This window comes from Gorilla gorilla, chromosome 12 (assembly GCF_029281585.2).
Source record: "Gorilla gorilla gorilla isolate KB3781 chromosome 12, NHGRI_mGorGor1-v2.1_pri, whole genome shotgun sequence".
Taxonomy (NCBI): Eukaryota; Metazoa; Chordata; class Mammalia; order Primates; family Hominidae; genus Gorilla; species Gorilla gorilla.
Window position 1 is genome coordinate 55132719 of NC_073236.2, and position 13257 is coordinate 55145975.

At 40.8% G+C, this 13257-nt stretch overlaps 1 protein-coding gene across 1 annotated transcript in view; it reads right to left on the minus strand.

The window, feature by feature from the left end:
- Positions 1 to 13257, minus strand: part of DNAH6 (dynein axonemal heavy chain 6) — a 364719-nt gene that overhangs the window by 130875 nt on the left and 220587 nt on the right. The window contains exons 41-45 of the mRNA XM_063695744.1: positions 11530 to 11661; positions 7127 to 7298; positions 3189 to 3335; positions 2109 to 2182; positions 79 to 233 (exon numbers count right to left, since the gene is read on the minus strand). Coding sequence (XP_063551814.1) covers positions 79 to 233; positions 2109 to 2182; positions 3189 to 3335; positions 7127 to 7298; positions 11530 to 11661 — 680 coding nt within the window. The remainder of the gene's footprint in view (positions 1 to 78; positions 234 to 2108; positions 2183 to 3188; positions 3336 to 7126; positions 7299 to 11529; positions 11662 to 13257) is intronic.

Sequence of the window (13257 nt, forward strand, 5' to 3'; positions counted from 1 at the left end):
TTATACAACTTATTTTTTTACCCTTTAATACAAAAAATACTAAATCAATGCATTATTGGCCGCCTTATAGCACTATACCTTGAAACATGTTCTATAGCATCCTGGAAGAACACCAACTTTACTTCTTTGGGATTTGTGAGATTATAATCATCAAGATAGTCCTGTAGAACATTTGCAATTTTCTCTATATCAGGCATGTCATCATAAATCCGATCAGCTTTATCTGCTCCAAACTATAATTTATGGGAGAAGAACCAAGTTGGATCAATTCTGATAGACACATAACCTGGAAAATCCATTTCATTTAACTTCTTCAAGAGCTACACTGGAATTTTGAAGGTCTTTGCAATAAAATTTACATAGGAGCTCAGAAATAGGGTTTTGATTTTTCTCACAATGCTATATTCTGATTTCACTTTTTTTTTTTTTTTGAGATGGAGTCTCTCTCTGTTGCCCAGGCTGGGTGGGGTGCAGTGGTGCGATCTCAGCTCACCGCAACCTTTGCCTCCTCGGTTCAAGTGATTTTCCTGCCTCAGCCTCCTGAGTAGCTGGGATTACAGGCGCCCACCACCACGCCCGGCTTATTTTTGTATTTTTAGTACAGATGGCGTTTCACTATGTTGGCCAGGCTGATCTCGAGCTCCTGACCTCAAATAATCTGCCCGCTTCTGCCTCCTAAAGTGCTGGGATTACAGGTGTGAGCCACCGCGCCCGACCTGGTTTCATTTTTTTGCTGTTAGGTTATTGACATTGGAAAAGCTAACTGGTTAAAAACTATGCATGGCAGACTGCTATTATTATAAAAAATCATGCCAGAACTATTTGTAGTTTTTAAATAGCAGTCATTTAGGGTTACCTAAATTGTTGAGAATGAAATTCAGGTGTAAACTCTAGGGAGTCGAGTCCTTGTTTCAATCTATCGACGATGTCCCTTCTCTATTGTATGTAGCAACGGCCCCAGGGGCACTTTCTCCTGGAATGTTTTACTAAAACACACATAGGCAATGCAAGAAGAGTCTAGCTGTTTTTTTTCTGTTTATTCCCTCATGTGATAATACAATCGACTAGAAACACGCAGGAAAATAATCTTTGAAAACAAACTTTGGACCATACTTTTAATAATAAATATAAATATATACTTTACAAAAATGTAGTTTATCTTTTTTATTTGTCGGGTGGTAATACTTATCTAGAGTGGAGTTACCAGAGTGGTGAGGTATTGTCTACATATAATATAAAGACGAGTTCCTTCATGTGTTGAACCAGCATTGATTGAGAGCCTGCTACGTACCTCTGTGCAGGAACCTGGGAACTTAAGATGAACAAAAACAGACATGGTCTCTGCCCTCTTGGAGACACTGGGAATGTTTTACTCGAACAAGAGGCACCTTAGTAAAACAACATGGCTATCTGCCAATGTAGGCAGGGCAGTGAGATAGCAGATTTATTTCAGGCAGGTCAAGAGGGTAAAATTTACCAGAGGGTAAAATTAGGTCCAGAGGGTAAAAATTAGACAGACAGTATTGCAGAGACAGGCTTGAGGAACTCATAAGGGAATAAAAGGAAGTTAAATATATAAAAAAATTTGCTACTAATTAGAGTTACTCTGAAATGAAGAGAACAATTTTCTTAACCAAATAGCTTCACTATGTAGAGTAAAATAAAGGGGAAGTCCTGAGTTAAAAGACTAGACCTCTCCGCTTCCTTCCAAACTGAATACCTGATACCTCTCTGATTCAAACCGTTACCAAAATGAATGTAATTAGATCAGGAGTCAGCAAACTTTTTATGTAAAGGGCCTGATAGTAAATATTTTAGGCTTTGCAGGTCATATGGTCTTTATCACTACTATTGCACTCTGCTGTTGTAGAGCAAAAGCAACCATATAAAAAATCATATACATAAATGGCTGTGGCTATGTTCCATAGAATTTTGTTTACAAAAATAGGCAGCAGGCAGATGTGGCTCATGGGCCATAGTTTGCTGACATCTGGCCTAGATCTTAACTCCTCACACATGTAAAGTTTTTATAGAAAATTCATTTGAATTGGAAAATAATAAATGCTTTACAATTTTCAAATGAGGTCAAGTCAATCTAACATACTTGCCTTAATGAAATCTCCAAATATGATGGGCTTATTCAAAAAATATTCCAGGTCAATTGCAATTCCAAAATGTTTGTCTATTTAAAGAACAAAACCAAGTTTTAAATATAATGATAATCTTGAATGGAATATTTTAGTGATAAAACATATAGAATAATAGCTGCACTTTACTTAGAAGACTTAATTAATATACATAAAAACTGAGAGAATACTGTGTTAACTCCATGCCGCTTTAGTTTAGCCGATAATCTCCCAAGTTTAAGAATACTTAACAAAGAATTTAACACATTTGTTAAATAATGAACATTGGATACTTATTTAAGAAATAAGAAGTACTTTAAAATTATCCTGGCTTTTTTTTTTTTTTTGAGACAGAGTCTTGCACTGTCACCCGGGCTGGAGTGCAATGATGCGATCTCGGCTCACCGCAACCTCCGCCTCCTGGGTTCACATGATTCTCTTGCCTCAGCCTCCTGAGTAGCTGAGATTATAGGTGCACACCACCACACCCAGCTATTTTTTTGGATTTTTAGTAGAGACAGGGTTTCACTACGTTGGCCAGACTGGTCTTGAACTCCTGACTTTGTGATCCGCTTGCCTTGGCCTCCCAAAGTGCTGGGATTACAGGCATGACCACTGCGCCTGGCCTATCCTGGCTTCTTATCAGACAAAATGCTCTTTCTCCTACTTTCTCTCCTCTACTTAAAACTTTATAATAAATTAAAATACAAACACTTCCTGAATTTACTTATTTATTTTGGTATTTTTAGTAGAGATGGGGTCTTGCCTTGTTGCCCAGGCTGGTCTCGAACTCCTGAGCCCAAGGGATCCAAGTACCCAGCCACCGAAAGTACTGGGATTACAGGCATGAGCCACCATGCCCGACTGACCCGTCCTGAATTTTAATAAAATTATTTTATAATATTGCATATTTCATATATTTTAATATATATTTGAACCATCAAAGAAAATAACTTTTACTCATAAATTATGAAAATTCTTTTTGTGTTAATTGTTCTTTGTAGAAACCAAATTGCTTTTCTACTCAAATAAAAAAAAGAATAGGTAAAGATTCATATTTACTGGCCATTTCTGTCAGAATAACATGGAAATAGTGCTTATCTTCATTATTAATCAAGCGATCATGGAAGACTCTTTGGCACTCGTGGCAAAAGAGTCTAAATATCTGAATTTCTTCTCTTATTGTTCCTGGATCACATTGGAGGATACCTGTTTTTTAAGAAAAGAAAAAAAAAAAAGAAAAATTCTACATTTGTAGAATCTCCAGTAATAGTTTAATTAGGAAATCCTTAAGTACAACTTTACCCTCATATTGCCAAAAATGACTGCTTCCCCAGTGGATATACACATATACTAATAGTGACCTCATTGTTTGATAACAAATCTGGGATACATTATTTGACAAAAACATTTTTTCCCTGTTTTGTGATGTTTCTTTAACCGAGCATGTGAAGTGGTCAGACTTCACAATATAAGCAAGGTTTATCTCATTATTACATGAATTGCAATATGTTAAGTGAAGGGCCTCACGTTACTTTAAAATATACTAAAGTATATATATTTACTTATCTTGCAACTTTCCTCCTCTCAATGCATATACTGTTTTTGAAATTCCCATTTCTCTCTTTCTCCCCCAATGTCAGTCCTCACCAAATGCCCCTGGCCCTTCTGGCTTCTACTAAAATTATTCTGAGTACTCATTTCATTAGTGTAAATTGTTATTGCAAACACAGTTCTAATGATTTCAAGTTACAATCAAAGCAACAATGTACAGGAATTCCTGGAAATGGTACTTCTCCACAGGGACCACCAATATGGGGCTCCTCACACTGTAGACAGGGGCAGGGAGAGTATCTACTGTGCATGTGGGCACACACAGCAGAGAGTGGGTACCACACAGCATGGTAGGTACTGCTCATGTTGCTTTGGAATACTAGGGTATTTCTATAGATAATGATGCTACCTGTTTTTTGCATCTCACATTGGTGTTTGTGTGTTGTTTGACATATATGTTTCTTGAAATGCTTGAAGTTTTAATTATTTTCAGTTAATATTTGTAGAAATAAGGAAATTTCTAGGACTTTTGATGAAATGCAGAAACAAGGAGAAAGAGATTCAACATCGGAATTTCCTGTGTATTTTATGATGTGTCATTTCAGAAATAAAGTGGATCCTGAATTTTGAAGCTCAAAAATTATCTTAAAAATAGGAATAGAAAGGCAATGGGGAAGGATAATAAATAAATGACTAGATGAGACAATGTCTGAGGATCAGTGAGTCTGAAGCGGTTCATGAAAGAAACGAAGTCATATTCTAATGTTTTCTAGGAAAATTGAGTTCATGAATCACAGGACTAAACTGCTAGTATAAGAGGGCAAGATTTCAGCGGAGGAAGAGAAAACAAATTATTTTGTCATCCTGTGGCAAGGATGGTGTGCCAGCTTTGAGAGTCCTTCACGCTCTGGAAGGAGGAGGAAAAAGAAGAATGACAGAGCCTTCAGATCGGGAGTTGGGAAGATCAGGAACCTGTGTGAGAACTGTGCATTAGGAAGAAGTAGGAGGGGTCTGCGGGGTTCTTAATGCCTAAGCTCCTGCCATTGGCCAGCATCTCCTAGTTCATTCCCAGACTTGTTAATGCACAACAGGTAATGACTTAGATTGTGATGAAGACAGGAAAGAGAGCTGGCTTTCAAAGAGGCCAGTCATTGCTTCACATGAAAGCACTCCACAGCTTCTACTTTGGCTACTTTGCAGATATTAAAAACAAACTTATACATGTTAGTTAGAAGCTTTTTAGAGAAAAAAAAATATTGGCCGGGCGCAGTGGCTCACACCTGTAATCCCAGCACTTTGGGAGGCCGAGGCAGGTGGATCACCTGAGGTCAGGAGTTCAAAACCAGCCTGACCAACATGGTGAAACCCGGTCTTTACTAAAAATACAAAAATTAGCTGGGCATGGTGGTGTGCACCTGTAATCCAAGCTTTCTGGGAGGCTGAGGCTACAGAATCGCTTGAACCCAGGAGGCGGAGGTTGCAGTGAGCCGAGATTACGCCACTGCACTCCAGCCTGGGCAACAAGAGTGAAACTCTATCTCAAAAAAAAAAAAAAAATTAAGAGTGGTGTAGAACAAAGGGCACTGGATGGGGAGTAAGGGAATGAAGCAGATTGTGGAGCAACTAAGAGTTAGTGTCCTTGTATACAAAATCAGGGGAGACTTGTTTATTCATCTAGACATTCATTCATTCAGTGCCAGGCCCGATTAGGCACTGGGATACAGTGGTGAACTAAGCATACAGCCCTTGGGGAGCTGATGTCCTAATGGGAGAGACAGATACATGAACACATATATATGCAGAGAAATATGTGCGATATGATTACAGGTAATAGGAGCTATGAAGGGACATGGGAAAGTTTTGCCGAGAAGGTGACATTTGAGCAGGGAAAGTGAGCTATGTGGCTATCTGGTGTCAGAGCATTGCAAGCAATGTACAGCGGTCCCTGGGCAGGCCCGATTTCAGGAATGGCAAGGAGGTGGCAGTAGCAAGGAGGAAAGTGGTAGGCAATGAAAGGGAGAGGGAGCCCGGATCCAGATCACACAGAGACTCAACACAGGCAGGTGCTAGAAGCAGCCTCAGGAGGGTCTCAACAGCGCCCATGGCTGGCTGCTGTGCAGAGGGCAGAGCTGGGTCTCTTTGAACAGGGTAAACGGATAATCAGAAGCAGGAGATTAGAGAGGAGGTTAGAAGGGTAGTGGATGGAGTGGTGAGGAGTGGTTAGATTCGGGATATATTCTGAAAATAAAGCTGTCAGGATTATTCGTGGATTGCATAGAGGTTTTCAAGGTTCCTAACCAGAGCAATTAATGGTAGTCTCCTCTGGGGCTGGGGTATGCATGACCAAGGTGGAGGGGAAAAGCAAGAGTTCCATTTAGACATGCCAAGTTTAGCAGGCCAGCTGGATGCCTGAGGGTGCACACTGAGAAGGAAGCTGGATATGAAAGTCAGACTCTTAGAGTAGGGGTGGGAGCTAGAGGCAGGCACTCCAGTGCCGTCTCTGAGTAGATGGCACTTGATGATGTAGAATTGACCAGAATTACTGAGGGAATATGTGTGTAGATCTAAAGACCGAGCCCTGCGGCCCCAACATTTTGAGGTAGGGAAGAAGAGGAGCAGCTATCAAAACAGACTGAGTGACAGCAGGCAGTGAGGGGGGACCCTAGGAGAGCCTGCCCTGGACCACTGGAGAAGGCGGGGAGGGGAAAGTTGTGCGGACATTGCTGTAAGTTAAGGTGCCGCTGAGAGCTGACCAGTGGATCTGAGCAGATGGAGATGGGACTCAGGTAGAGCAGTTGAGCACAGTGTTGGGTATCACACTTTGACTGACGTATAGTAAAGGGAGAACTTGAGGGAGTAAGTGAGACAGGGAGGAGAGACCATTCTTTAAGAGGTCTTTCTAGAAAGAGCAGAGAAATCGGAGGGGTACCATCAGGAGATATGGGTCTTAAAGAAAATTATTATTTTTTTAAGATGGGAGGTATGATAGTGGCTTTTTATGCCATTAGGCATGATCCAATAAAAAAAGAAACTTTGAAGATGAGAAGAGAAGTGGGAATTATGATAGCAAAATCCTTGAGTAGACAGGAGGGGACTGGGTTCGGTATTAGAAGGAGCATTGACACTGACAGATGGAGGGGCAGCTCAGCCCAGGGAAGGAAGATGCAAGTTGTCTGGGAGATTTAGAAGATGAGGCAGCTCTGGTCCAACTGCTTCTATTTTTTTTTTTTTTTTTTCAGTGAAAGACAATCAGCTGGGAGTGAGAAATGGGAGGCAGTGTTGGCCATGTGAAATAGTTGTGAAGCACTCAGCCTGAATAGGAACAGGTGATGGGATTTCTGGGTGAGTCACCAACACCTGCATACATACAATGTTACTGAGATATTTGGGGGCCAATGGAAAAGTAGGGAGGGTGCAGATCAGAAAACGAGGGTTCAGTACACTACCTTGCACACATTTGGATAAGTCCCTCAAGTTAAAGACATAATGGGACTTGGCGGGTGTTGGCAGGAGGTCAACACTCATTTTGTTATAAATCTCAACTGAGGCTTCTACAATGCTTGATGCAGTTTGCTTTACAGCTGGTGGAAAGTCACTCAGGAAACCATTTAAGATGGCCTAGAACCAGAAACATAATATGAGAGGATTAGATTTATTTTAAACCAAATATCTATCTTTTAAATACTCCGGATGATAACGTTTTCTAATAATAGATAGAAAGCCATATTCCAACACAAAGTCTTCTGGTATCAAAGCTCTTCTGCTCATTTCAGAAAACATTCTTGAGAATGCGCTCACTCCTGTCTTCTGTAATTGTTTTGAGATGCCTGAGTGGCATTCATATCTGACTAGTGAATTTACATGAACACACTCTCAAGTAATTTAGACCTCTGCTTGAGGTGAGTCCAAGGGGTCATCACGAAGGGCACAAACCCACCTGGAAATGAACAGAAACCCTCTCTCTCACTTTTATGGATGAATGACCACCACTCTCATAGACTTTCATCTTCATGTATATTTTAAATGCGACTTACTTGCAATGGTGAACTCCCTCACACTTCAGCTTCCCCATCTCAGTAGCTGGCCATTCCCTCCTAAGCTTAGATCAGGAGCTTCGAAGTCTCTTTATACACCTCCCATTTTCTGTCCTGCAAAATCAGTCTTGAACACATTTCTTGGATCTGTTTGCTTCCCTCTGTTTCCCCGGACATCACCCCATCCTGGCCCCTACTCTTTTTTATCTGGGCTTCTCTTCTCTCTCCTTCACTCTGGCCTCTCCATTTCCATCGTGGTCTCCCTGCTGGTCCACCCTTCCCCCAGGATCCTCACTTCACCCCTCCCTTCCATTGCTCCCCATGTCCCCGCCACACTAGTCTGAACACCCACACTCCTTCCCACCTTAGGCCCCTGCACTGCTGTTCCCCTCTCCCTGTGCCCAGCCCTCTCTGCTTGGCAGGTGCCTTTTCATCCTTCATGTTTTAGGTTACATGCTGTCTCTCCAGAGAGGCCTTTCCTGACCACTCAGTCTAAAACAAGTCCTCCCATCAGTCTCTCTGATCTTCTCATCCATAACATCACAACTTGAACATGTGTATTTATTAGCTAGTCCTTGACCCGCAAGTGCTTGGAAAAATCATTTTTGTTTTTTAAATAGATAAATTCTTATTACCATTAACCCTGGAGTAACTAATGGGAGAAGCCACGAGAATGCATATCAATGGTTGCAAGTTAGTCCAATCTGAAGTTGTGACTTCAGATTTGGTGTCATATATGAGATCTTTTGAAATAAACCTGAGTATTTGTTTTCAGTGGGCCTCCTGTTTAACATTTGCTTTAACCTGTGAGGATGACCTCTTTAGGTATCCCCTCCTGGGACCCCAACATGAGTTTAACATACTCCACTTGGTCTGTATTTTATGTAGGACCATCTCAAACCCAATCTTTAAATTTGATGAAAATCTGTCCATTTGTATGTGTATGATGGAGAATAGACAAGCTGATAATTTTATTTATATATATGTTATATGTACGTAAAAAGCTCCAGCCTTCTGTTCTCCATGACACAAATACAAATACAGTTTCTAACATATACATGAGTAACTGTGTGTCTATATCTAGATATCTCATTCATCTATTCATTATCTGTGTCCATGGAAGAAGATCCATGAGGACAGGGATGATACACCAATGTCAGGCATGTGGAAGGTGCTCAACAAATATTTGTTTAATGAATGAATTAAAGGCTACTAAATTGGTATCCATACATTAAAATTAGCGTATCATTATAGAATTTACTGAGGACCACAGCCTGGTATTCTACTTAAGGATCTGGCTTACATGATCTGTTTGGTAACTTTGCAAAACTCTTACTAAGAACATGCACGCAAGATGCAGCCAGGTTTCTTAGTTTTGGGAGGATACTTTGGCATAAGCACATTATCACTAGTTTATGGAGCTGATCACGGTTTTCAGTTACTGCGTTATAGCTTTCTAACTGGAAATTTCATTAAGTTTAATTTACCTGGTTGTGTGCTGTTCAGTTTACCCTTAGAATGTATAGTGATGCATATTTTGGCACATAAATTTCCAATAAGTAAACACTCAGGTTTGTATGAACTGTGGTCCGAGAAAGAGTCACTTATAATGTACATATTCCAACTGTGCAAACCGTGTCTGGGCATTAGTGGTGCGCTCCCTGCATATATGCACTGTTTAACTAATTTGCAACAGACTATCAAAGAAAGTACAATGATAGGACTAATCGTGTTAACACTAATAGGTGATTGAAAACATTATATATAATATACATGTACTATTTAGACTCATAGGCTTCTTTTATATAGTAGAAATAAATCTATTTATAGATGTTGCTAACAATAAATTTACTTTAACTTATTGATTTTGCTCTTCTTCAATTCTTGATTATATCCAAGTTCTTTCTCCTCCAAACAGTAATGAAGGACAGGACAGACGGGTGATGAATTCTTGGGTCCTGCTAAGGTGGGATGTGATGAAAAATGAAGTTTGAGATCCATGGGCCTAGAGCAAGTTCTTTTTTCTTACAGGCAAAATACCCTGTCCGTTGTAATGAGAGCAATATTCTTTCCCACCTGAATTCAGTCCAACCTGGTAGCCCCCAGAATCTCTCAGTTTTGCCACGTATCATTTCTATTTCCCCTTATAGCTAGTGTGGGTTTTAAATGTAAACCTGTAAAGTTACAGTGGGAAGAAGCAGCCTTATCACAGCCAGTTTTTAGCTATGACGTGCTTGCTGGATGATGTTCCCACGGGTGACACATTTCCATGGACATGATAATCCCACAGGAGGTTGAGAGTTGGGGACCATGTCTTTCCCAGTGGCCCAGACTTCACTGCATTCTTCCCACCCACAAAATGGAAATCATTCCATTTTGGAATGATGAAGAATGATGTTTTTGTAGTCATAACCCTGAATTTGCTTTAACTTAATAAAAAATGAAATAAATTGCAAATTCAGTCTCTTCTAACCAGGCATAAGTTTCTTGAGACACCCCTCAACACTCACCACATCACAGTGTATCTGTGGTGTGGTTGGGAATCACTCACTTCAAACTTCAAAATATAAATATAAAAGTTCTCAAAAAAGTGTGCAGGCCTTAGACAACCCTTCTAATGGCTTTGGTGGTTGCTGTTATGTCTTGTTTTATACTCTGGTGCTTAATTATAGGAGTGAAGCTCCCATCTTTTCCTATTTTCTAAAGCACTCTCCGAAAGTTTTTCAAAATGTGGCAGTTTTTATATAACATTTTGGCATTAGCTCCTAAACAGCTTATTGGAACTACTTCAATTTATTAAAAATAATTTCCCACAGAAATAAGCTATTTCAATACAAATAGAAAATTCCTTTCCATGTACTGAAGGTTGTATACATGCGGGGTCTGTCCCTCTTGAGAGAGGGCTTCTACTGGAAGAAGTTGATGCTGGTGAATGTGGAGGTTCACTTAATTGCCACATCCTTGGGCATCACTGTCCACATCACTGTCATCAGCTTCTCCAGGCCAGTCATCTGAACTGTCTTATTATACCTTTGTGCCCACCTTACCATTTCCTGCCTCTGCAGTTGCGTTCACCCAGCACTTCCTGTTCCTAAGATCTGTTCCTCCCTGTCAATTCCCAGCATCCCCAAGACTCAGCTCACAATCTCTCTTCTCTAAGCAACCTTTGCAGGTTGGTTATGCGGGGCTTTAGTCATGCTGCTTCATATTCTTTTACTGTTCTACTCAAAATAATGCCTCTCAATCTGTTGAGCACTTGTAGGGCAGGTGTTATTATTTTTCCCATATAAAGGATGGGGAAGTAGCCTATTAGGGAAGTGAGTACAGATGGACAAAAGATAGGTTGTTATTCTTAGCGAGAGTGGCCAAGGAGATGAGTTCTGTTTTAGGTGTGTTGAGCTTGAGCTCTCTGGCATATCAGGTGCCAAGTTTGGTGGCAAGTGGACACGCAGACCTGGTGGTTAGGGATAAGATGAGCACAAAGGCAGGGGCTGGGTAGTGATGAGATCTGCCAAGAACTGTGTGTGGAGTGCCAAGTGGCAGGGACCTAAGATGCAGCCTTCTCTAAAGGTAGGGGCTTTGTTTGCACAATCTTTCTGCATTTCTAGAACTCTCTGAGACCAACAGATACAGAAGGCAGTGATGCAAATGCCTGCCAGCTACTCTCCAGGAGTCCATATTTACCTGCTTCCTGCTCAGGAAAGAGACGGATAGATGGACTCCTTAGAAACACAAGACACCACTTTGATTGTGGGAGCCTTGGAAAAAATATGCTTTCTTTTCCTCCTGTTGCCTAAGTTAAAATCGACACTCACCTGAAAAATCTGTTTCAGACTGTGCTCTGAGGGCATTGGGAGGCACAGCATGCTGAAGTGTCTGATGAAGCGGGGAGTCACAGGGTTGCGGCCACCGCCTGGAGGTGCACACGCCGATACGATTGTTACATCCTGTGTGCAGAGAAATCCACTTGGATCACTCAGCAGAGAACGAAATGAGACCTGCCTATCCTAATGGTAGGACTTCCCAAATGCCAGCATTACATTACTTTTTTTTGTGCATGTTAAATGACTTAATTCTCACAATCAGTCCAAGAGATCACTATAATTACACCTATTTTATAGATTAAAAAACCAAGGCCCTGGATGGTTAAGTAAGTTGCTCAAGGTCACTCAGCTAATTCACCTACTTTGTATAAATACCTTTATGTGAAACTGTAATCCTAAAAACTTTGCTATCTGAAGATAAAACATAGCCATTCTTTCAACAAATATTCATTATTCATGGTAGTTAAGTTTAGTAAAGTTGGCTGGAGCACTGGATTAGTGGTTACTGAACCACTGCTCCTAGGGTTAGGTTTCTGTGAGTCTCTGGTGATGACATTTTTGTCAACCGACCAATCTATAACTTTGTTTTATGTGTGTTTCTGTTTAAAATGCCTTATTTTATATTGTTGAGTCATTAACATTGAACTCATGGACCACAGCACTATTACTCATGCCTAAATGAAGCTTATCAAACTCATTCATTTTTTTCAGTAAGGCACATCACAGCCTTTTTGTGTTTAGAAATAGTAGACAGCACTTTAGCACCACAACTGGGCCATTTTAAATAGCAAAATCACCAACAGAAGGCACAAAAATGTGAAAGTGTGGTCTCAAGTAGACTGCGAAAAGGGCAGTTGTTTACAGCATGAGAGCTGAAAAAGAAGGCAGAGTGTTGTCTTGTTCCACCTCATCTGGGAACTGTGGGTTGGATAGCTAGAATTTTTTGCCACTCCGTACATGTCTGCAAAGGACAGAATAAGTGCTATGAATATTGATTTTGTAGTTACAAATAAATTTTGTGAGCATGTGAATCTTCAAACATGGAATCCACAAATAGCCTGGGCTGTTGTGAGTTAAATGGAAAGCAAAAGCCCTGTGGGTCTAATGGAGAGAACATGCCACCTATTCTGTCTTAAAGCAGCTTTAGTGGGAAGGACAGAGGTTAATACCATAAATCAATGATCTTAAAAATAAATATGCAACTTTGGGACGCTGAGGCAGGCAGATCACTTGAGTCCAGGAGTTCAAGACCAGGTTGGGCAACATGATGAAACCCTGTCTCTACTAAAAATTCAAAAAATTAGCCGGGCATGGTGGCATGTGCGTGTGGTCCCAGCTACTCGGGGGGCTGAGGTGGGAGGATTGCTTGAGCCTAGGAGGTTGAGGCTGTAGTGAGCCTCTATTGTGCCAGTGCAGTCCAGCCTCAGTGACAGAATGAGACCCTATCTCAAAATAAAATAAAATAAAATAAAATAGCAATATAAATCACAGTAAGTTTTTTGAAGGAAAGGGATATAATACTGAGGCAATGCTTGTTGGGGGAACCTAACTTAGTCTGTGAGTCAGAGAAGATTTGGCCAAGGAAGTGGCACTTGCAGCGGAGAGCTGGAAGGTGACAGTAGCAGAAGACAAGGCCATAGGGGTGAAGGAAGCAGGTGCATTTCTGGCAAAGGGAAGAGTGTGTGCCAATTCCTTTGGTAGGAAGAAGAATCTGAAGAC